Raw genomic sequence first — 24,119 nt, forward strand, 5'->3', positions numbered from 1 at the left:
CCGCTAGTTGAACCACAAAACTAAAGAAAATGCTGAAAGTTGATGTTGTTGTGAACACTTCGCCCCAGCCTGGCCGAGTGCTCGTCTGCTCGGCCCCGGCGCCGCCTCCTGCGCACCCTCACACCTTATACATCTCACATTACAATAGTTGACGTCAAATCTACAAACGTAAAACAATATTATATTGAAAATATGAATAATAAAATTTGTTTTGGATGTTCCAGTTGAAGATAAAAAGCGGTGTTGGTGGTGGATAAATGTTTAAGATTGTAAAGGTGTGAAGGAGGAGAGAGCCAGCAGTGGTGGCAGTAGTGGCTGGCAGCAGCGGCGCTCATACACTGGTCAGCGGCTCAACTCTACTTCTCTTCTCCTCACCATGACTTCTGCACTTGCCAACATCACCAAGGCAGCCCGTGCGGCGTTGCCATTACAGTCCCGAGTGGCTCTACCGACTATGACGACCCAGAGGCGCGGCTGTAAGTATTAAATCGTGAGATTGTGATTGTGGCCGGCGGTGGCCGGGTCCGGGTAGCCGGCCGCTGCTAATTTAGTCAGCCGGGTAATACTGGTCTGGCGGAGGTCGCCGGCGGGGACCTGCCTACCCGCACTACCTCCACTGTGTGGAGTTGGTGTAATGTAGGTTTGTCGTTGTAGTTGTTAATTATGGTAACGACGGGGCTAAGCTGTATGTTCCCTGCCTGTATGTAGGATTGACTGGGCACCTAAGTTAGTTTATCTGAGGGTAGGAAGGAGTGGAGTGTGCCAAAGCTCTGATGGGCCTGACACAAGCCTGTCATTTCCTATCCTGTTTCTACATATGTCACACGATTAAGTATTTCGTGTTTGTAATCACTAACTATAAAATATAATTATCAAACAAATAAAGAAAACATCATTTATTTATGAATTTAAGAAGTTAAAACACTTAGTGTTTACAAAATACAACCAGTGAAAAGTTTCACAATAGTTTCCACTAAGGTGTGAGAGATTTTTGGGGGAGTGAACTACTCTTGTTGTGGTGTCCTGTGGCGATCTGTGGTACTACAGCCGTGATGTGGCATACGACTCAGGATTCCACTGAACTAGAGGAGGTCCAATTAGTTTAGCAAACATAAGTGCTTATATGAAACAACTGTGGATGTCTTCAAGAGAAAACTAGATAGTTTTCTTCAAGAAGTGCTGGACCAACCAGGCTGTGGTGAATATGTGAACCTTTGGGCCCTCTCCAAGCAACAGCCTGTTGGACCAAGCTCTCACGAGTCGAGCTAGGCCTCGGGCCGGGCTTGGAGTAAAAGAACTCCCAAAACCCCATCAAACAGGTATCAAAACGAGTATACATGATTTGAGAATTCTTGAGCGTTTTGTTATCAGGTTCATGTGATTGAATCTCCCCTCACTCGGCAGTACTAATAGGAATAACTTGTAAACAGCTCGGTAATGAGTATAAATCTTGCGGGATGCAGAATCCTTAATCCTCCACATAGTCTAAAATCTGACAGGAAGTGAGGCTTGTTTCCACTGAGTCGCTGAGAGAAAGGTTGAGGGCTTTTTCTAACATTGATTTCAGCAGGCTGTCGTACTCTTCTGATTTAATATTATTGGAAGATGGCAAACATCTAAGAAAGTAGGTCAGCCTGGGGAGGGACAAGCATCTGGTGACGAGGTAAAGTGCATCATGAGCATCAATGTCTTCGATCCTCTTATCCATCCTCTTCAGGTCAGTGATCTTCTTACCAAGGACCTCGTCGATGGTGTTCCCTCCAAGAGGAGCTCCTAGGCGTGTGCTGTCATCAGGGTTGGTTATGGATATCAAGCAAAACAACCTTTATTTGCTCTATTATGTGCTGGTTGGTGGAGGTTATTTCACACTTGGAAGAGTTCAGGGTGAGGCCTGGACTTGCTCCTTGCTCCTGAATTATTCTTATGTCATTCAGGAGGGAGTCTGGGGAGCCAGCTAGAGTACCATCGTCCAGAAAACCATATGTTGAGCTCACTGGACAGGATATCAGTAATTTCCTTGATGACTAGGCAGAAAAGAAAAGAAAAGGAGCAAGAGGGTCACCCTGTTGGACACCTTCTTGTGATTCAATTTCATGTTCTGCGAGTAAGAGTTAGATTCTTGCTGTAACAAGTTTATAAACGGGTAGAGGGAAGGAAAATGTAATGAATCGCACTTAGTACTGTATCCCTTCTTACCAGATTGAACGCATTTTTGAAATCCAGTTTTATCATGGCTTTTTTATATGTAATTCCCTGGCACCGTATGGGTGCCAGGGGACCGTACAGGTCCATACATATTTATATATATATATATAAGTGAACAGGTTGGCACTTAGACAATTATTATTTAGAGTAGCCATTTTCTCTAATATTTTTCATTGCTTTCCAGATGGCACAGACAAACGCATTGAAGTGGTAAATCCTGTTGTAGAGTTGGATGGCGATGAGATGACTCGTATCATCTGGGAGAAAATTAAAGAGTACCTAATCTTCCCCTACCTTAAGGTAATGTACAGCTAGCAGTGTCCTCAGACCAAAATTCTAGCATAACTAGTGTGTTGTAGATCATTTTTCTTTGCTGCCAATTTAGGAAAATATTGTATCCAGTGCTGTGTTGTGCATATTTCTCTATACAAACAATATTATGAATACAGTATTCTTAAATTGTACTCTCCCTTCTGAACAAATTTAGAATACAGAGGTGAGAAGAGTTGAAAGTGTCTCCTAGCTATCTTTATGGAGTAAGAATGTTCTTTGGCAGTGTCTGCTTGCTATTTACTGGAATTGACCAGATGGTAACCATCCATCTAGTGGCCACAATTTTTCCTGAGAATTTTTTTCCAGCTACATTTTGAATGGCAGTAATATCTTGGTATTTACAGCTTCAGCTGGTAGGCAGTTCCAAGGGTTTATAACCCTATGGGTGAAAAAAAGTATCTCCTGTTCTGTCCTACATTGTAACTTGAGTCTTGAAGCTGTTACCTCTTGTATGTTTTACATGTTACCTTTTAATCTCTCGGTTGCACACCTGTTTGTGTGAAACATTGTAATGCTCAAACATATTCGTGTCACTAAGAAGCGTACTATATTATTTGCTTAAGACAATAAAACATTAAATTTTTGGTGTTTTATATTGTACGTAGTTATATATAACGGAGCAACAGAACCAACTAGGAACGAAAATACTGTATTCTAAATCTGGTCTTCACAAACAATGAAGACTTAATCAGAGACATTACAATCTCAGATATCACTCGGATCACAAACTCATCGAAGGGAAAAACTAACATAAATACTCATAATACACCTAAAACAATTATCTAGCGAGAGAGGTTATTCAATAAATTCAGTTATAATAATAAAAGAATAGACTGGGAAAAATAAACGGCTAACTTACAAACATTCAATGGGAAACCGTTCTAATAAACGTAATAAAAACCGTAATAAAATCCCACTCAAGGGATTGGACAACTGACTACCTACAACCTACAAGTACTAAAGCCAAGGGTGTACGTGAGGGCATTATTTGCAAGCACACAGAATGAAGAAACAGGAAGCGAAAATTTATCTGTACTTGGTGCACTGAGAGAGAGTCACGCTGTGTACCATGTGCTACTTTGTTGATTATTACTCACTTCCCAAGTACTGAGTGTTTAATACAGTGTGTTACTGTGTAAATAGTGTGTGAAACTATACATATTGTAATTTTAGTGAATTTTTAACAGGTAATATTGCGACAATAAACATTTATTGTGGACACATTACTGACACATGTATCACAGTTCCAGGGAACATTATGAACGTTCTACTGTATACATATTGTAAAGCACACAAATATGCATCATATAAAATAAAAAAAAATAAAACTGCATTGGAAATACATAAAACAAATAATTGAAAATATATTTGTGGCAACACCCGGCGCTTGAATGGCCCGCGCGACTATGTCTGGGCGATTCACTCACGGGGCAGCGACCAGGCCCTGATTACGTCACAGCGCACCTTATCCACGTCCCCACAGCCAAAGCAAGTGGAATTTGGTATTTATTTTTACATAGACATGTTCAGGGAAGGGAATTTATCATTTTATGAAGAAAAAATAATTTTTTGGGAACACTTTTTCATGCGCACCGGGGAAATTTCACAATAAACTCGGCACAGCACGGTGGCTAAACATTTGTGATAAAAATATGGTGTTGTGGTTATACTATTCAAAGTGGTGTCCAGTTATTTGTAATACTTATGGAGATGTAATGTAATTTTAATTGTATGGCCTTTAATAAGACTAGTTATAGATTGAGTACTGTACCATTCTTACCATACCTAGAGAGGATTTCGGGAGTTCTTCTACTCCCAAGTCTGACCTGAGGCCAGGCTCGACATGTGACGGTACTAATGTGCTTTAAATTGCCTTTGTGCTGAGAGGGGGGTATTAATAATAATTTGTAATAACTGTATTCTTTCCTTACCTTAGTACAATTCACCCATGATTCTTTTGTCATTTGGAACTGTTTTGAAGCCATTCTTAACCACTGAATAATAGTACATTTTAAAATCTCTGTGCATTTTAATACCTATATCTACACTTCTAACATTAAAGATTGACTGCAAGTACTATGACTTGGGCTTGCCGTATCGTGACCAAACGGATGATCAGGTGACTATCGACTCTGCTCTTGCAATCCAGAAGTATAATGTTGGAATAAAGTGTGCCACCATCACTCCAGATGAACAACGTGTTGAAGGTTAGATTTTTATCATTTATTTTGATTCTGGCAAGTTTCCAATGGAAAAAGTGTGATTGTTGTTGGGCTGTCTAGGTGCTTCAGAATTAGGCATCCCACCTCATCAAAGACAGAACATTAATTTTTGTATTACCCTAAACAGTTTGTATTTGTAATACTGTACTGATAAATGCAGAGACAACATACATGTTTAAAATGCCACCCATTTCATTTACCATTATCAGTTGCTAAACCTACAGGTCTGTTTTTAATGGCAGTCTTTTATCCCTAATCTTTGTTTGATATCTTTTTTTTTTCCCCTGCCATACTATACTTGTTTCTTTTGTCTTATATTTTTACCATTAGTAGTTTGACATTGTTCTAGATTGACTTCTCGCATTCTTAATCCATTTCCATTTTACAGTACTATTCTTTATTTTGAAAAGATTCTTTCCATGTTCACAGAGTTGTTGTAGTTGACTACTATGAATTTCTGTAATCTAAATTTAAGTAAAAAACTGTCTAATTTTCAGCATTTTGGATAAAGTTCTGCCAGATTTCTTTAGTTATTTTAAAATTTATAGCTTTACAAGTAGAAATACAGTACAGTGGAACCTTGATTAAAGAATTTAATCCATTCCGGCACCGAGCTCGTTATGTGAAATGCTCGTCTTTCAAAAACAAATTTCCACATTTATAATAATGGAAATAAAATTAATCCGTTCTACCACCAAAAAACATCAATATGATATTCGATGTTTTAAATAATGAAGCAACCTACCTTACATACACTGAACAAACCTTTGACATTTTTCTTTCTTCAAATTTGTTCAATTTTTTTTTTATATCAAAAGGTTCGTTCGGTGTTTGTCAGATAGGCTGCTCCATGTTTCATAAAAAAAAAAAACGGACAAATGCCATTAAGGTTCGTTCAGTGCTTGTCGGGTAGGATGCTCCATTATGACAATCTTTTTGTTTCAAATGTGTTCAATTTGTTTTGTATTTTTCATTTATTATTAATAATGGAGCAGCCTACCCGACAAACACTGAATGAACCTTTATGGCATTTGTCTGTTTTTCATTTTTTTTTATATAAGAAACGTGGAGCAGCCTACCTGACAAACACAGAACAAACCTTTTTGACATCTCTTTATTTAATTTTTCATATTTTTTTTTATTCTACAAAAAAGTCAATGCTGTGCAACATTGACATCCCAGCATCATTATCATCTTTAAACAAAAACAAAAAATATTATTTAAGTCGGAGGCGTCAGTGTTCGAAAAGCAACAGGAACGCACCATGTGGTTTTCTCGTTAATCAAACGAACGCTCGTCAATCGAGACAAATTGTCAGCGTTCGGCGCACTTGTTATTGAAATGGCTCGAAAATTGAGGTGCTCGTCACTCGAGCTTCCACTGTATTAATGTTAATAGTGTTTTAGTTTCACATTTAAATATACTATATATTACTATATAATTTTATTAATGTACTAATGCTATATCTATAACCCTTCCTAGGGCTGTCATGTTATTCAAACACTTAAGACTTGCATACATTTATAATTCTTCCAGAGTTTAAGTTGAAGAAGATGTGGCTGAGCCCAAATGGAACCATCCGTAATATTCTTGGTGGTACTGTTTTCCGTGAACCCATTCTTTGCCACACTATCCCTCGTTTGGTTCCTGGTTGGACTCAAAGTATAGTTATTGGCAGACATGCCCATGGTGATCAGTACAAGGCTACTGATGTTGTCATACCTTCTAATGGAACAGTAAGTATATTTAGTTAATTAAAATATTTATTTTGGAAATAGCATTTGCTGACTTACCTGTTTAATACCATGTACAGTAATTTTTTAAAGCTCCTACGCTACCTTGGGAATCACTTTGGTATTATTATTAAATGTAGGGCCCCCTCAACCTCACCACTCAGTCCCAGACCATTTTGTCTAGATCCCAACCCAATAGGTCTGTGTCAAGTTGGGGAGGGGGAAGATTATTTTTTCCTCTCTAGGCTAGCATTGAGGGAAAGGGTGCAAACCTCTTTCAGGATGGGTGGTCCCCATACTCGCTGAGAAGCCAACTGCCCTAACCTAATGGACTTAGCCATTTTCAGGTAAACTGTTATAAATGTGGGCCCTCCTCAACCCTATACCCTAATCTAGGGGCTTGGTTCACTAGGCAGTGTTGGAAAAGGGCTAGGTCAGGTTATGTTAAAGGTAGTTTGTCTAGCACGTTCTGTCTGAGGTCTGCCGTTAGGAGGTTATCTTGAGATGATATTGGGACTTGGTGTCCCCGCTGCCCGGTCCTTAACCAGGTCTCCTTTTTGTTACACACGCACCCCCCTTCCCCCCAGGAACCAGCCCGTAGCAGCTGTGTAACTCCGAGGTACCTATTTACTGCTAGGTAACAGAGGCATCAAGGTGAAAGAAACTTTTTGCCCATTTGTCTGCCTCCACCGGGATCGAACCCGGAACCTCGGGACTACGAATACTGTCCACCCAGCTATCGGGCGCCTTGTGCCTTAGGAGGCCGAAAGGTAGGAACTCCAGTGCTGTATTGCCCGAGTGTGTTAAGGACTCTTGCATCCCTCGAGGCACCTTGTGGAGTGTTAGTAGGGGAGCCGGTTTGTTCACATTCCTTGACCTCAAATGGGTTTAAGAAGTCTTGGGGCGTTGTTAGCTTATTTTTTAGAAAAAAACTTTGTTCGCTTCACACGTTTTTTACAAGGAATAAATAATACACAATTCAGGGGTATATGTTTCTCCCATTTCTGGCTAGAATGTGTGGGGAGCAAAAGGCCATCAGTGAAATAGAGAGATCCGAAATATTTTTTCTCCTATGCAAAATAGAGATCAAAAACCACATCTAGTATCGGGCCCTCTGTGAAAGGGAGATGGAACGTTCATCGATGACAACAAAGAAATGAGCGAAATACTGAGGAAGCAGTATGACTTGTTTACTCGTGTTTAGTGGCATGCTGAAAACAACTAAAGATTGATAACCCAAATAAATTTTTCATGGATATGATACCAACAAAATAATGTATCAGAGGTCACCCTATCCGAACTCAATTTTGAAGAAGCCATAGACAGTATGCCTATGCAATCTGCACTAGGCCCTAATTCTTGGAACTCTATATTCATCAAGAACTGTAAAAAAAAAAAAAAAACACAGGCCCTTCACATTTTTGGAGACAAACCCTAGATACTGGCATTATCCCTGACATACTAAAAACAGCAGAGATAGCACCACTCCATAAAGGAGGAAATAAGGCAGAGGCAAAAAATTACAGACCGATAGGTCTGAGTTCAGGCAATAAGAGACGTAGCTACACATAGTCGGCTGGTGGCTGCTGCCCTCACTGGTTCAAAGCCAGATGCACTAATATTTCTCCTCCAACAATACTGTTTGTGGTGTTATTACACTATACACACATTATATATAAGTATCTACATATTTTATTTACCAATACCTGCACAAATAAGCTGGTATGGTGCCCAAAGACCATAATGGCCACCAGTAAACATGACATGTCATGCAGACGATGCACCACCTTCACCAAAATGGCGGCTCCCAACATATTGCTATTATTACACTATACACACGTTATATATAAATATCTACATTTATGTTCACCATAGCAAACCACTAAGCTGGTATGGTAATTAGTCAATAAAAGATGGCCACACAGTCAGAAGACAACGCCATCTCCCTCCCTCCCTCAGCATTTCTCCTCCTACCATGGAGCACAGCGCTAAATATCACCACAATCCTGCTATTTTCAGAATCCTGGTCAGTTTTATCACAGTTAGGGAGTGCTTCTGTAATGCTATCATCGCTATATAATAGCATGTACGTATATATTTTGACATTTTTAGGCGATGCTGTGGTCACAAGCTGAACAGCGGTGCTGTGAGCTCATCCTGTGTACGCCAGCCTTGGTGGCTCACTCGGTACTAAGGCTCTCACACCCGGGAATGTTGCCCACAATTTTTTTTCTAGGTGGCATCTGGTAACTATCGGTCATGGCTGGACTATAGCTGCCCCTATCCCTCGCGGGGCATTTAAAATAGTCTATATATGTGTATTGCGCGGTTTCCATAAACTTACTCCCATCGTCTATATATGTTTTGTGCGGTCTAAGGGTTAAAGCTTGTCTACCTATGCATGCGAACACTGAACTCAGCAAAGCATTGTGGAGTGCAACTAGGATACAATGAGACATGTAGGACACTGCTGGGCATCCACTGCATTCTAAACTATCTCCTGCTATCTCAATTTGTTTTGCTGCTGGATCCAAAAAGTCCGGGACGAGAGTGAGAGGCTGACGAGTTGTTCAGCTCTCGCTCACTAATCCAAATCAAGCTCGTCATGACTTCAACCCATGATTGCAACCTCAAGTCCTGTGGCTATGGGTGAGTGGCGAAGTAGCAGGTACGTGTACATTGGAAGTTGTAATCAGACCTGCATACAGGGTCACTCAGGGCATAGGGGTCTTTCTCTACTGGACCGAAGCAGCAGCCGAGTTCGGCAGCTCTCTTCAGTTCATGGAAAGGAATTTATCATTTTACAAAGAAAAAATAATTTTTTGGGAACACTTGATTTCATGCGCACGGGGGAAATTTCACAATAAACTCTGCGCATCACAGTGGTTAAGGATCAGGCAGCGGCCATGTTGCTTGCTTAATTCTCTTTCTTGCAACAGGCCTTTTTGGTTGTATAGTTGGAGGCCCCAGAGTTGCCTTTCTTGGGTTTTGGATGTGGGGGGGGGAATTGGTGGCTTAGGCCTTGGTTCCGTCTGTGTCCCCACTTCCTTCCCACCCTGCTCTGCCCCCACTTCCTTCCCACTCTGCTCTGTCCCCCCCCCCCCAACCCCCCCAATCCCCCCCATCCCATCTGGGTCCCTAACATCTGAGGGTTTCGATGTTGGGACGGGGCCTAGCTCGGGTGGCTTTGAGTGCTGTCCCTTCAGATTCGGATGCATAGGTAGTTTAGCTTGGTTTTCCTGCCGGGGGCTTCTGGATCGACTTAGCAGACTCCCTTCTTGGAAGCATTTCCCCCTGGACTCTGCCTTTTCTTCCCGCCTCTGCCTATCTGCCGGGATAGTAGGCATGCTGAGTGCTCGCTCTGCCCCTGGGCCTTAGTTGAGGGTTTTCTTCTTGAGATAATTTCGGGGCTTAGCGTTCCCGCGACCCAGTCCAGGACCAGGCCTGCTTTTTGTTACACATCCTCAGGAAACAGCCCGTAGCAGTTGTCGATCTCTCAACTATTTACTGCTAGGTGAACAGGAGCATCAGGGTGAAAGAAACTTTTGCCCATTTGTTTCCACCTCCACCGGATGTTGAACCCGGAACTTCAGGACTACGAATCCAAAGCACTGTCCACTCAGCTGTTAGGCCCCTGCCCCCAGGGACTCCGTAGGGAAAGGGGGGAGTCCACTTGAAGTTCTTGGGCTCCTTGTGCCCTTGCTTGTGCTCTTTTTTTTTTTTTTTTTTTTTCTCTCTCTCTCTCTCTCTTTTCTCTCCTTTTTGCAAGGGTTGTTGCTGCAGAAGAGGGTATGTTCATCCCCTCCTTCCCTTCAATGTATTCGTATTACCATATTGGCCGGCGTGAATTACGGTCCCCCTCGTCGAACATGTTCATCTTTTACTTGGCAGTTTTGTTATAAAAAAATATTTCATTATCCATTTATTGCACGTTTTTCACATGGTTTTGTTACCCCTGCGTTTCCTTCCTCTCAGATCAGCAGTTTCGTTGTTTATATTTTGGCCAAGAGTGGTGCTATCCTGGTTTTGATGTTGCCACCAGGGTGGCACACCCGGTCGTGGTGTGCCATCCCTCCGCTGCAGTTTGTTTGTTGTCCTCCGCTCTTTGCAAATGGCTGTCAGGCAGTTGAAAGTTTATCATTCCTTTCCCAGTATTTTGGTTGTTTTTCATTTCGTTAATGAACCATTGTTCTTACCAGTAACTCGGCTGTTCCCTTATGTCAGACATGTCTATGATATGGGTGGGGAGGTGTGAATTAGTGGAGCTTCCCTCATCACTGCAAATGTGTCATCGGTAGGTAAGTTTGTACTCACCTTGTTGTTCTTTTCTAGTTGTGCTTCTGGGGGTTGCGCTTTGACTCTTTGGGCCTACCTCTCTCATCATTCTGTTGGTGTACACATTTTTGAGCTTCTCGAGCTCTTTGATCTTGTGTAAGGTGTCAGCCTTCACCACATTACTGCTTCCTGCATTCCATTTCCTTACTACTCTGCCACTGGACACATTCTTTTTGTCTCCGTGGCTCCTTTGGGTACTCTGCTTCAACCTGTGTCCCATTATAGATGTACCAAATATGTTGATTCTTCCATCTTTTTCTACTCTACCCATTACCCCTGATGAACGTCCAGCCCAACCACTTGGCCTAAACAACCTTTCAATTGACGCTGCTTCCTTCCTTCTTTCCACGGAGTGGACGATCGACTCCGCTTCCTTCCTTTTGGCTTGGTCGGATGTACGGGTGCCAGGAAGTGAACCTCTTCACGTCAGCATTGTCTCGGCATCTTCCATTGTAAGTGGCGCCGTTCCCCGACTGCAAAACGCTAGTGGTGGATGCTTTTTGGCAGGACTGGTAGAGATGGGGGTTCATGTACCTCTTTCTCCCAAGTCCAGCTGTTGCTCTGGGTTCTGGCTCTGCTGGATTCCTATTGGGGGAAGAGTGATTCTCCTGGCTCCATGGTGGCAGGCCCAGCCTTGGTTTCAGGTGCTGCTTGCTCGGTGTCCAAACTTGGGCATTTTTGTGCGGCTATGCCTCTTTCAGCAGGTTGGACCAGTGAGGTACCTTGCTGGTTCACTTTACTGTTCCACACTACGCGTCTGGTATTTCTGACGGACAGGTCTCCATTTGTATGGTGATCAAGTGGCTTCTTTGATTGTGTCCCACCTGCGGTCTTCATCTCAACGATAGTATGAAATTTCCTGGTGGTCTTTCCGTCATTTTCTTCTCCATCAGGTTCCAATGCCGCACTTATTGTGCGGTGTTGGCAGAGCTGTTGCAGCTTGTGTTCGGGGTGGATGTCATTTCAGTTCCGCAAGCTCGTGTGTTTTTACACCTCCGGCCTGCTCATGCACTGTCTGAGCCTTCTTGTTCTTTGGACTGGGTTCTTTTCTATCCTCTCGATTTGTTGTGGCCCCTTTGGTTCGGGGTTGCTTTTTGGAGGCCTTGTTTTTAGTTGGCTTTGGCCTCTGAGAGTTGGGTTGGGGAGTTTCATGCTCTTCTCCGACGACAGGGATTCTGATCGTTTGGTCTAGGTGGTCGTTTACGGCTTTCTCTTCTTTTCTGATGCAGAATGAGACTGCTGGCTTCTGCAGGTGTTCGTTGTTGTGGATGCTTCGTTGGTTAGGCCAGGGTGCTTCGCATGTTGGCCAGTGGCGACTTTACACACCTACCTGCCTCTGGTTTTGTATTGGTGGACACTGTCTAGGTGGATCCGGTTTCCATAGTTCCCTGTTATAGGACTCATGTCTGTTTCTTCTTTGTTATGAGACATGCAGTGCTGCCGCCTCTTTGGGTAAGTCCCTATTTTTACTTACCTTTGAGTAGTTAGCTTCAGGGAGCCAACAGGGCTCCCCACAGAATATCAGCGTTAAATGTAATGAAATGCCATTTTCTGGGCAAGCCCCCTGGGTCATTTCCTGGTCGATGGCAATTATGACATGCTTAACTTGTAAAGTGCTCATAGGCCATTGCTCCCTGTGCCTCCGAGGGATGGGGGGGGGGGGAGGGCAGGTTCTGGCTCATGGCCTCCGGTAGGCAAAAAGACTCCTGTGACTGATGACCCCAAACTAATAAAGCACATCAGTTCAGATAGCTTTAGGAAGCCTCCAGTGCTCATCCAGAAAAGGGCCTTTATATACATTCAAGGCTGGTTTTTTATGCACCGTTATGAACCACTAAACAGGTTTAACAAATGCACTCGTTGAATATATTTTCTTTGTATTTTTAATGTTTTTACAATGGTTTTTCAAGTGCAATGATACTTTATATCACAGAACTTGTAGAATGACAACATGCACAAATATATTAGTATCACTAATATGTGCACAGTATTATATTATTTGGACAATACAGCATATTATTTTTGATGTTAGGACACTGTATACAATTGTGTACGGTGTACACGCAACTTGCAACTGATGACCATAATAAGTGCTTCACTGACGACTTTTGTTCAAACTACAACGCTGTAAATGCTTCACCCAGGTACTACAAATAAATGCCAACAGAACCTAAGCACCTAACCTAACCAATGCTAAAATATGCATAATTTTATATGCTAATATAAAATATTAATTATATTTGAGAAAATTCCTATTTTAAATGAACAGCATGTTAAAATTGATGAATGCATCTTTGGGATAGACCGCTGGGTGGAATGGACTTATTCTGAGGACGGGTTAGATTACTATGCACATTGATAACACTAGAGAAAACACTGCTATTATTATCAGATGCCTGGTCACTAATGATGCTTAGATGCACCCAACTACCTGTGTGAGCTATGGCTGTGTGCCTTGCGCCGTGAACATTCACCTGCATCAGGTTCACTAATATCCAATCTTGTACATGGTCTTTATAAATGTCAAGGTCCTCTATCACTGATAAATAATTGCAGTTATTTATTTCATCTTTTAAGTGATGCTGTACACACGAGCTGCATGGCAGTCAAGATGGCATCTGTGTACTGGAGGTTTAAGGAAGTAGATTTGTACCCATAGGAATTTTAAATCTTGTGTGGAATGGTACTTTAATACAGATCTAGATGTGACATACGTTTGAGGGATTAATGGTAATAACATTCCTAGATGTGACATGCAGGTAAAGTGTTAATGTCTATTGATATAATCACTAATTATAACGATATGTTAAAAATAGTTTGTAATGTGCTAAAAGTACAGTTCCACAATTGCATGTTTAATTCCTAATATATTGGTAGGTGGAGTTGGTGTATACTCCAGAAGGTGGCCAGCCTCAGAGAATGAAGGTGTTTGACTTCAAGAATGGAGGTGGTGTTTCCATGGCCATGTACAACACCGATGAATCAATTCGTTCTTTTGCACACTCTTCCTTCCAAGTATGTAAAAAAAATTATATTGTAAAATATAACAATTATTTAATTTTGTAATAGTTATTACATTACTGATCCATGTTATTTATCCATGTTAGAATATTACTTGACTAAATCGTGTGAAGCTTCATAATCTCGTAAATTTTTCACAAATTATCGTTACATCTTGTTTGCAGGTTGCACTGTCAAAGGGCTGGCCACTCTACTTGTCCACAAAGAATACAATCCTTAAGCGGTATGATGGGCGTTTTAAGGATATTTTTGAAGAAATTTACCAAGCAGAGTACAAGGTACAATTGTAATTTACATCCATTTTTGTCATTTTATTCATGCTTGATCATGGAATGAAATATGTTGTAAAATCATGATCAGTTCGTACATTAGTACAGTGTATCCTCACTTGAACAAATTATATGGGGCGAGGCCAATTCAGTCAATAAGGGACTTTATTCAATCTGTCAGTCCCTAAGCAACACCCTCTAATGCAGCAAAAAAAAAAATCAGAGGGTCCACATCTATTAAAATGCATATAAAGGTTTACAACAGCTTACCAGGAGAGTAGCATACTGCAATATCTTCAAAAATAACCCTGAAGCACATTTAGGCAAGTACAAATCCATCTGTAATACTAGTGTGTGTGTAATTACCTTGGTGTAGTTACAGGATGTCCTGTCTTCCTAGCACACTATCATATAATACTTTGAAACTAGTGATGGTTTTGGCCTCCAAAACAAGAACTGAACCTTGTAGTATTCGGCTAGTAACACTCCTCCAGTCAGATACATTGTCTCTGATTACTGCCCTCATCTGTCTGTTATAAATTTTTTCATCCATGTCAGAAGTCTCCCTGTCACCACTCCAGGATGTTCCAGTTTCCAGAAAAGCCTCTTGTGTGTGGGACTTTATTAGGTCCAGATACAGTCAACCTAACCATCACTCCTGTAGTATATCTGGCTCTATCATAAAAACTAAGTAGATTTGTTGCACACATCGCCTTGAAGTGATAGTGAGTCTTTTTCCATGTTTATTTCCCTCCCGATTTTTGTATCATTGGCAAATTTGCAAATGTTGCTGCTCAAATCTAAATCTAAATCATTTATATATATTATGAATAACAGAAGTCCCAGGACAGAGCCTTGAGGCACTCCACTTACAACATTTTCCCAGTCTGACAACCTTATTTATACTGTTTCCTTTGGTATGGCCATGCCCTAATCCAACTTAATATAGCACCCCCAATACCATGAGCCTCTATCTTTTTAATCAGTCTTTTATGTGGCATTGTATCAAAGCTTTGCTAAAGTCCAGGTACACATCACAAACCTTACCACTATCAACTGCCTCAACTATGCTGGAATAAAATGATAGCAAATTTGTTAAACATGAACGTCCATTTGTAAAACCATGTTGTGAATCATTTATTAATTTGTTTTTCAAGATGAAGATGAATGGTATTTGTAATTATCGATTCAAGTAACTTTCCCACAATAGATGTTAGGCTAATTGGCCGATAGTTTGACGCAAGTGACCTATCTCCTTTCTTAAAAATTGGTACCACATTAGCAACCTTCCACGACTCGAGCACTCTGCCTGGTTGATTGGTTGATGCCTGACTCTTTAACAAATTATTAAATATGGTAGACATTGGATCACAAAGCTCCCCTTTTCATTCTTTAAGCACCCTGGCAAACACTTCATCTGGCCCTGGGGATTTGTTTGGTTTGAGTTTTACTACTTGTTTAACATTTATCATCCCTGGTAATTGTTAGACTAGTCAACTTGTCCTTGTCCCCACCCACATAGACTTGTTCAGCTGAAGGCATAGAGTAAAGTTTTTCTTTAGTAAATACAGATAAAATATTTATTAAAAATACTACTCGTCTCTTCGTCATTATCGGTTATCTGACCTGTCTCAGTTTTTAATGGGCCTATCCTCTCCCTAACCTTTGTTCGATATAACTGAAAAATCCCTTTAGGATTTGCCTTGCTTGGCCTGCTATACAAACTTCACAGTTTCTTTTTGCCTCCTCATCTCTCTCTCTTTTTTTTTTTTTAACATTTCTAACCAGTTGTACAAATTCTTGTTCTAAACTGACTTCCCCATTCCTAATCTTTTTGTACCAAGCTCTTTCTACCTATAAGGTTTTTCAGATTTTGTTATCCATTTCGGGTCATTAGTATTCGATCTATTCAATTTGTAAGGTATACTACGTTCCTGTGCTTTGTTTAGAATGTTATTTAAATAAGTTATATTTTGAATCACATTGAAATTCCCTTTTTCATCACTCATCGCTGGGTTCACGTCTTGCTCCAAGACTGGCCCACCCCTATGCCCAAGACTTTCCAATGTATTTGACCCAAAAAATTTCTTAGGATATTAAAATTAGCTTTTAAAAAATCTGGCACTAACAGAATTTTCTCCTGCAGGTCTATTCCATTCCATGGTAAATCTGATTTCTTTGTGATCACTGTTCCCTAGTTCACTCCCTATTTCGATGTCATTAATCTGTGTTTCCTTGTTAGTTAACACTAAATCTAAAACATTATTTTCCCGTGTTGGTTCCGTAAGAAAGCTATCGTCAATTAATTCTAGAAAATCTTCTGCTTCGTTATTCCCTGTTCTGTTAATCCAGTTTATTCCACTAAAATTAAAGTCACCCATGACACAAATACTGTTAGACCTAGATGCTCTAGATATTTCATCCCATAGATGCTTTGCTTCCATTGTCTAAATATGATGGCCTATATACAGCTCCTAATATAAGATTATTTGCTTTTTTGTTTAATTCTACCCAAATAGTTTGTGTGTATGACCAAGTTTTGATTCCCTCTTTGAGTCATTTCAAATTTTCCCTAACATATTAGATGAGGAGGGGGAAGTAGCCATATATCTGTGTGAAATGTTTCATGTTTGTGCCAGGCTTTGTTTCTCCCGCAAACACGATCTTTTATCACCTCCTTTCTCCATACCAATTCCCATACGACTATCTACTAATAGTTTAAACCCAAACAAATCCCTCCCACCACAGGATCCAACAAGTTAGCAACAACTACTACTCCAGCATTGGATAGATGCACCCCATCCCGAGCATACATGTCATTTCTTCCATAGAAGTGTTCCCAGTTATCTATAAGTGATAGTGCATTTGATTTACAATATTTGTCTAGTCGGCAAATGACACCAAGTGCCCTCGACAACTATTCATTTCCAACTCCCTTTCTTGGAAGAATGCCACATGTGATCGGGATTCCTCCCTTGCTCCTAATTCTATGGCTGTCTTAAACCTCTGTATCAGTTCCTCACCCCTAATTTGTCCAACATCATTTCCACCGGCATTGATAAAATTAATGAGTTTGTTCCCATTTCCAGCCATAATATCGGCCATGTTAACAATATCGCCCATTCGTGTTCCCAGATAGCAAACCGTTCACCCGTTTTTTCCCTATCTGGCACAAAAAGTTCTATCCAGATACCTCACTTGTGAATCTCCAGCAACCAAAATTTGTTTAGGCATTTCCTTTATTTTGTGAGCACCTTGAGGGACCTGCGCTCCTTTCGTTGACTTTCGCGGGAACTACAGCCTCCACACAGCATTCGTCCTCCCAACCCATTCACTATGCTGAAGTCCTTATGATATCTGTAGGTGGCCTTGTCAAAGTCTTCTTAAGACTCCTATCCTTTACGACATTCCATGTCAATGACTTTCTACTGCTGCGCTCCTCATTTGTTACTTCTTGACGATGTTTCGTCTGTCTTGGCTCCTTTATCAATCTTAGCTCCTCCTACAGGGAATCCACCTCTGCTCTCAGAGCTCCACATTGCTCCCTCACCAGCACTAGTTCACTCACTACAGTTTCCATTTTCCGGACAGGATGACGGTAGTATAAACCCATAGTATGGGTTTATACTACCCATACTATGCATATATGGAAAGGAAATAAATTTACTAAAGGACACAGGTTCAAGCAAAGAAAACAATGATGCCGAAAAAGTGTTGTTTTTCTTTTGCAAACAGTGTGGTAGACGGTTGGAACAAGATAAGTGAGGTGGAGGCCAAAACAATCAGTAGTTTCAAAGCATTATATGATAAAGTACTGGGAAGACAGGATGCCACAAGTGTAGCTCTCAAGCTGTAACTACTCTTGGGTAATTACAGTAAGCAAGTGTGTTGGTGGGTGTAGGGATAATAGTTTGTCATATTGACGGTAAAGTTTTTGCATATTTTAATAATTAAACTAAAATTCATTTGGATGATGGAAAATTATTAATACATGGTGGGTTGATACTAATTTTTCTGTACCATGTATATTTACTTATTAATATTTTATTATAATATGTAAAATATTATTTGTCTGATTAAAACTGTTTAAGCACAGTACAGTTGATTAGTTTGATTAGGCTGTTCATGCCTGATAACAAGCTGCATCCTGATGCTTGTACTCGGCAATAGTTTGGATGAACAGTCCTTGCCTAATCAAACATTTGTATGTTCCACTGAATTTGTACTGAAAATAATTTGTTTGGATCATCCAGGAATTAATTAGAACGGGGTTTGTCAGGATGCACTGTACTGTATTAAAACCTACACTTTTATATACAATTATTGGTATTTCATAGATATTTTATAATTGCATTTCTGCAGTAAGCAAGCATTTAACCTGAAAACTACTACCTATTTTATGCAAATATGGAAAGGGAATAAATTTACTAATGTACGAAACCTTTCAGAAACAATTTGATGCCAAAGGTATTTGGTATGAGCATCGGCTCATTGATGATATGGTAGCCCAGGCTCTAAAGTCCTCTGGGGGCTTTGTATGGTCCTGCAAGAACTACGATGGTGATGTCCAGTCGGATGTGGTTGCTCAAGGCTATGGTAAGTTAAGCATGTATACTCTCTAGTTTACGACATGTTATTTGATAGTATAGGTAATGGATACCAAGTACAGTGTAAGGAGGCTGACTCCATACACAGTTTCAAATGTAGATGTGACAGCCCAGTAGGCTCGTGAATCTGTACATCACTTGATTGACGGTTGAGAGGCGGGACCAAAGGGCCAAAGCTCAACCCCTGCAACCACAACTAGGTGAATACAGTATAGCTATTAAATGGTGAAAACTTAATGGGCAATAAATCTTGCACAACAGGTTCACTTGGTCTGATGACATCAGTCTTGATGTGTCCGGATGGCAAGACAATAGAATCGGAGGCTGCCCATGGTACAGTGACAAGACATTACAGAGAGCACCAGAAGGGCAACAAAACCTCTACAAACCCTGTAGCCTCAATCTTTGCCTGGACTCGAGGTCTTGAGCACCGTGCCAAGTTGGATGGAACTCCAGAGCTGGCCAGGTATACACTAGTATGCACTTTATAAAAGGTGTGATTAGTACCATTTCTGTATAGTATATATAGCCATTTATTCTAGAAAAGTTAATATTGCTAATAACCCAACTCCCTCACCTGTATTTTTTTTTCTTTACAAACAGTTAAATATCAATTTAAAAATTGTATCTTTCAACTGGATTAGCAAAGGCCATTCATTACTAAAATGAAACATTTCTGTTCAGCATCAAATGTTAGTGATGAAATAAATAGGCTATAATTTTCAGGTATATTTGTAAGGTAATAAGTTGAATACTAACCTTAGGATAACTTGGATAAATTATTTATTCCTGGTAGAGTTAGTCTTCAGTCATTGCTGAATGAGGTTTAGGTACCAGTTTAAAGTATACTTGTGTAGTCCATCCTTCACCGTGTCTCAACTTTCATTCAAAATTAAATTGTAAAATGAAATAATGACAAAAAAAATAGATTGGGGCTTGACAAAGCAAGGAGTGAAAGTAGAGGAGGGGGACATGTTCCTTATACTTAAAGTTGAGAGGATTGCAACTAGGTTAGTACCAAAATTGAGAGCTAGGCTATGAGGACAGAGGGAATTCACCCTTGTGTGATTATATCCTCTAAGGTTATAAGATAATGAGGAGAACACACATTTGACAAATGTATGTATATTTGAATTTAATGATGGTAGGATGAGGATATAGGTGGAAGCTGGACACTGGCAGAGGTGTAAGGAAGTTCATTTCATACATGCATGGTCAGCAAGTGGAATGCATTGAAGGAAAAGGTTGAATTCCATCCATAACTTTTAAAGCTTTCATTCTCTCAATATTTAAGAATAATTAGCACAAGATGTGCAAATGGCTAGTGGAGTGGGGGCAGATTTGCATAAAGTGCTAAATCATGCTCCCCTTCTTTTTATATGTATAAACTATGTGCACAAGGCGTTTTGAGGTCATCTTGAGATGATTTCGGGGCTTTAGTGTCCCCGCGGCCCGGTCCTCGACCAGGCCTCCACCCCCAGGAAGCAGCCCGTGACAGCTGACTAACTCCCAGGTACCTATATACTGCTAGGTAACAGGGGCATTCAGGGTGAAAGAAACTTTGCCCATTTATTTCTGCCTCGTGCGGGAATCGAACCCGCGCCACAGAATTACGAGTCCTGCATGTTATCCACCAGGCTACGAGGCCCCCCTTAGAAGTGAATGATCTAATCTCGTCAGTAATATATGTAAAATTTGGAAACATTGGCTAACTTTACAATTTTGCCCTGTCATTGTCCCTAAAATAGACCTAGGGTTGTTCTCTTAACATATTTGCTCTAGTGATAATGTGTGTTGTTTATTTTCAGGTATGCTCAGTTATTGGAGAAGGCCTGTGTTGATACAATTAATGCTGGTCACATGACAAAGGATCTTGCTGGTTGCATTCATGGTATAAAGAATGTAAAGGATGGAATGTACTTGTATACAAACGACTTCCTTGAAGCAATTCGTGAAGATCTAGCAAAGAAGATGTCTGCCTAAGACCATTTATCTCTGGAGTAGTGCAGCTGAAGAGGAACTACAATAATATTGATACTTTAGATAAATTTAGACAATTCAAAGAATTGTCTGAACATAGTTAACTACTCGTAATTCTGTAAATTGAATTTGGCTCCGTTTTAATTTTTGAATTATTTAATAGTAGAGCCACAGTGATGGTAAATATACTTTCTAACCTTTTGGACCTGATGGGATGACTGTTATTCAGTGTGCATGCTAAGTTTTTATATAGAAAAATGCAATTTTTATATCTAATAAGGGGTCTCCCCCTTAAACAATTACCAAAACATATTAATTTCATGCAAATTGCTTTCAGAACACACGTCTTTAAATGCTGTTGTGACATGGGTCTGAACATAGTTAATGTAGGTATGCTACCATACAAGGTTTTTCTTTGCATTGAAATTGCTGTTAAAATTTTTATTTAAATTGTATCTAGGAATTTGGTCCATTTTTTAAAGTATAAGCTATTTATATTTTGAACCAATCAAACTTGCATTTAGCTGCTGAAGTTTTAAATATTTGCCACTTAATTAAAAGCATTACCAAGATTAACTATGACCCTTCTTTGTGCGTGTCATAACTTGCCAAGATAAGTCATTCCAGTGTAAATAAAATACAAACATTGCAGACGTTTCCTCTAACCCAAATCTGAAATACGTATTATAAAGCAATTTTAAGAGAAATCACTAAACCTGGGAAGTTATATAGAACCATTCCAGGAAGGCTGTGTAATTATCAAATGAAGGCACCAAACCGGGAAGGCTATGTAACACCATCAAATGTGCAGAATAATCAGTGCTAAATATCACCAAGGATTCCAATACAAGGACAAACGCATAAGGTGAACGATATCAAAAGTATCCAATTCACCAAGAATTCTATTGAGGGACAAGTGACCACGAGGGACGGTCGGAAAGCAAGAGACACGCTCGTCCTAGAAGTCATGTTACATCATTCATTCTAGTATCAAATGGTTTGCAATACTGTATAAAGGCTCACATTTTAAAACTGGCCCCATAATGATCGGAAAAATGGTTTTAATCAATATTTTATTTTTGGACATTCTTGTTGTCCTTGGCAGGGACGGCCCTGTCGGACGTCGCCAAAGTCTTGAAAGTGTGAATCCTTAATCTGCTCCGGGCCTTAAACCACACAATACATACATACAATGGGAGTAACTTTCCCGAAACCGCGCAATACGTACATATACGATTGAGGGTCTAACGCGCGATTTTAAATGCCTCGAGGGATAGCTCCCGGGAGAGGAAGAGCAGAGTAGCATGGAGGGTGAAGAGGTTCCAGTCAGCTGTGGGAAATTGCCACCTAGGGAAGGAAGGGAGAGTGAAAAGAGAAAAATGTAACAAGGATGGGGAAATGGTCACTGTTATGGAGGTCATCAAGAACCTACCATGTGAAATCTAAGGAAAGAGAAGACAAGCATGGAGAAAGATCAAGACAGTAGTGGGTGTGAGTGCATGAGTCCACGAGTGGGTTCACCAGAATTCAGAAGAGAGGACAAATGGTTTGAGAAGATGGCCCCAGGTATTTGTCAGCGCATCACCCCAGAGGGTATGCCGACAGTTGAAATCTCCCAACAGGTGCACAGGCTCTTGAAAGGAGTCTTAACAGAGTCCATTTACTCAAAGATACGAGCTGCAGAGTATTGGATGGGCAACTGAAAAAGTGGGGAACGAAGGAAATATCAGTATGAGTCAAGAGAGCAGAAGAGTTATGGGCCCCCAGCAAAAGCTGGAGGTGGGGAGAGAAAGGAATAACCACGGAAGTGACCAGGACAAGCACAGAGCATTGGCTCCTGGAGATACACACACAAAGCCGTGAAAAAAATGTGTTATCAGAAGTTGGCATAAAATCCACAAATGTTCCATTGAAAAATAGAGAGAACAGAAACAAAAGCAAAGACGAGCACAGTATATTAAGTAAGATCAAGATCAGTGAAATGGAGGTTAGGTAAATCTTTGGTAAATTATAGGTAAATTTAGCAAGGATGATGGAGTCAAGGGAGCGGGAAGCGGCATTAGAGAGGGACGGTCAAGGGAATCAGGGGGAGGGGGGGGGACAGAAGCATAGTAGCGCATCTAATCAAGGGCAGCACCCGAGAGAACCTCAACCACCAAAATGGTAGGGGATGCAGGGATAAAGTCGGAGTTGGAAGGTGGGGAAGAAAGCGATGCCTTCTTATCTGCCAGAGACAAAGAGGAGCCAGGCTTACATTTCTGACTTGAAGAGACAGGTGTGCCAGTAACAATGTACTGGGCAACAGCCTCCATAACCTCAACAGGAGAAGGAGAACGGGAGTGATCAACATGAAGATTGCTGGGAGGAGGATGGACAACAGCTTGGAGGGCCAAAAGACAGAGGGTAGAGCTGGGAAGAAGAATCGGGGGAGAAGGGAAAGAGGACACAGGAGATGGGTAGACTGGAAAGGAAACACCAGACAGAGAACGAGGAGGAAGACCTTCTTGTTCAGAACGTAAACGGCAGGCGAGGTGGTGGTAGGGGTGTTCGGGTCCAAGGCATGGAAACGTGAGAGTAAGGAGGGGAGGGCAAGGAGAGGCGGGATGCAACACGAGCATACGACATGAAAGCAAAAGAGGGCAGACAGCGTACTTGGCGTCTCGCCTCATGAAAAGACAAAGGATCGCAGTGTTTCAAATTGAGGATGGCATCCTCAAATTTGTAGTGCATACACGCGTGGGAGAAGGTAGGGTGGTCATCACCGCAATTGATGCAGATGAGCTTGGGAAGAAGAGCACTCTGTCTTACAGTGGCCCGAGTCCCCACACAAGGGGCATAGACACACTGCACTTGTGCATTTGAGGGGACCATGCCCAAATTTCCAGCACCTATTGCAGAGTCTAGGAGGGGGGAATGTACTCCTGAATGGACCTGGAGTACAGAGTATAGAAGGCAGACGGGATCTACTATCAAAAGTGATCTTCACAGCTCGAAGAGGTTGACAACAATGACCACAATGAATGTATCAACCTGGAGGATAGAATGGCATTGGGCTTCAGGGATATGTTGAATATCCTCATGGCAGTCTTTCAGCTCCCTAAAACTAGTTGCAACATGGTGCAGTAGAATAACTGTGCCAATACTAGCATTTAATTGGTCATTTTTGGAGATCCTAACAGGGGTCTTCCCAATGCTGGACAACAAGGCTAAAGGGGGGCAGCTTCCTGAGGAGCAGCAGCAATGACACATGTACCAGTATGGGTGGGGTTAAAATTAACAAAGGTATCCACTGAATCAGCGAGGTGTTTATGGAGGAAAAAATCGTCAGGACATGTAGAATCCAGATGGTTAAGATCAAAGTACTTAGGCCATATAGCAGGACCAAATATGGCTTGGAATGTAAAAGAACTGGAA

General features: G+C 41.0%; 2 protein-coding genes across 3 annotated transcripts in view; one reads left to right on the forward strand and one right to left on the reverse strand.

The window, feature by feature from the left end:
* Positions 1-138, reverse strand: part of LOC123748791 (NAD(P) transhydrogenase, mitochondrial) — a 70,114-nt gene extending 69,976 nt beyond the window's left edge. Inside the window, exon 1 of one of the 2 annotated variants that reach the window (XM_069322505.1) lies at positions 2-138. The gene's annotated coding sequence lies outside the window, so the exon portion shown is untranslated. The remainder of the gene's footprint in view (position 1) is intronic. The other variant, XM_069322506.1, reaches the window with a different exon arrangement.
* A 143-nt stretch (positions 139-281) lies between these two features.
* Positions 282-21,353, forward strand: LOC123758244 (isocitrate dehydrogenase [NADP], mitochondrial). Its single transcript, XM_045742384.2, has 9 exons — positions 282-476; positions 2,390-2,505; positions 4,601-4,745; positions 6,297-6,496; positions 13,706-13,843; positions 14,014-14,127; positions 18,567-18,714; positions 18,987-19,191; positions 20,534-21,353. Exons 1-9 carry the CDS (start codon positions 377-379, stop codon positions 20,706-20,708), a joined length of 1,341 nt encoding a protein of 446 aa, XP_045598340.2. The 5' UTR covers positions 282-376; the 3' UTR covers positions 20,709-21,353.
* Positions 21,354-24,119: the final 2,766 nt, after the last annotated feature.

Source organism: Procambarus clarkii, chromosome 11 (assembly GCF_040958095.1).
Source record: "Procambarus clarkii isolate CNS0578487 chromosome 11, FALCON_Pclarkii_2.0, whole genome shotgun sequence".
NCBI lineage: Eukaryota > Metazoa > Arthropoda > Malacostraca > Decapoda > Cambaridae > Procambarus > Procambarus clarkii.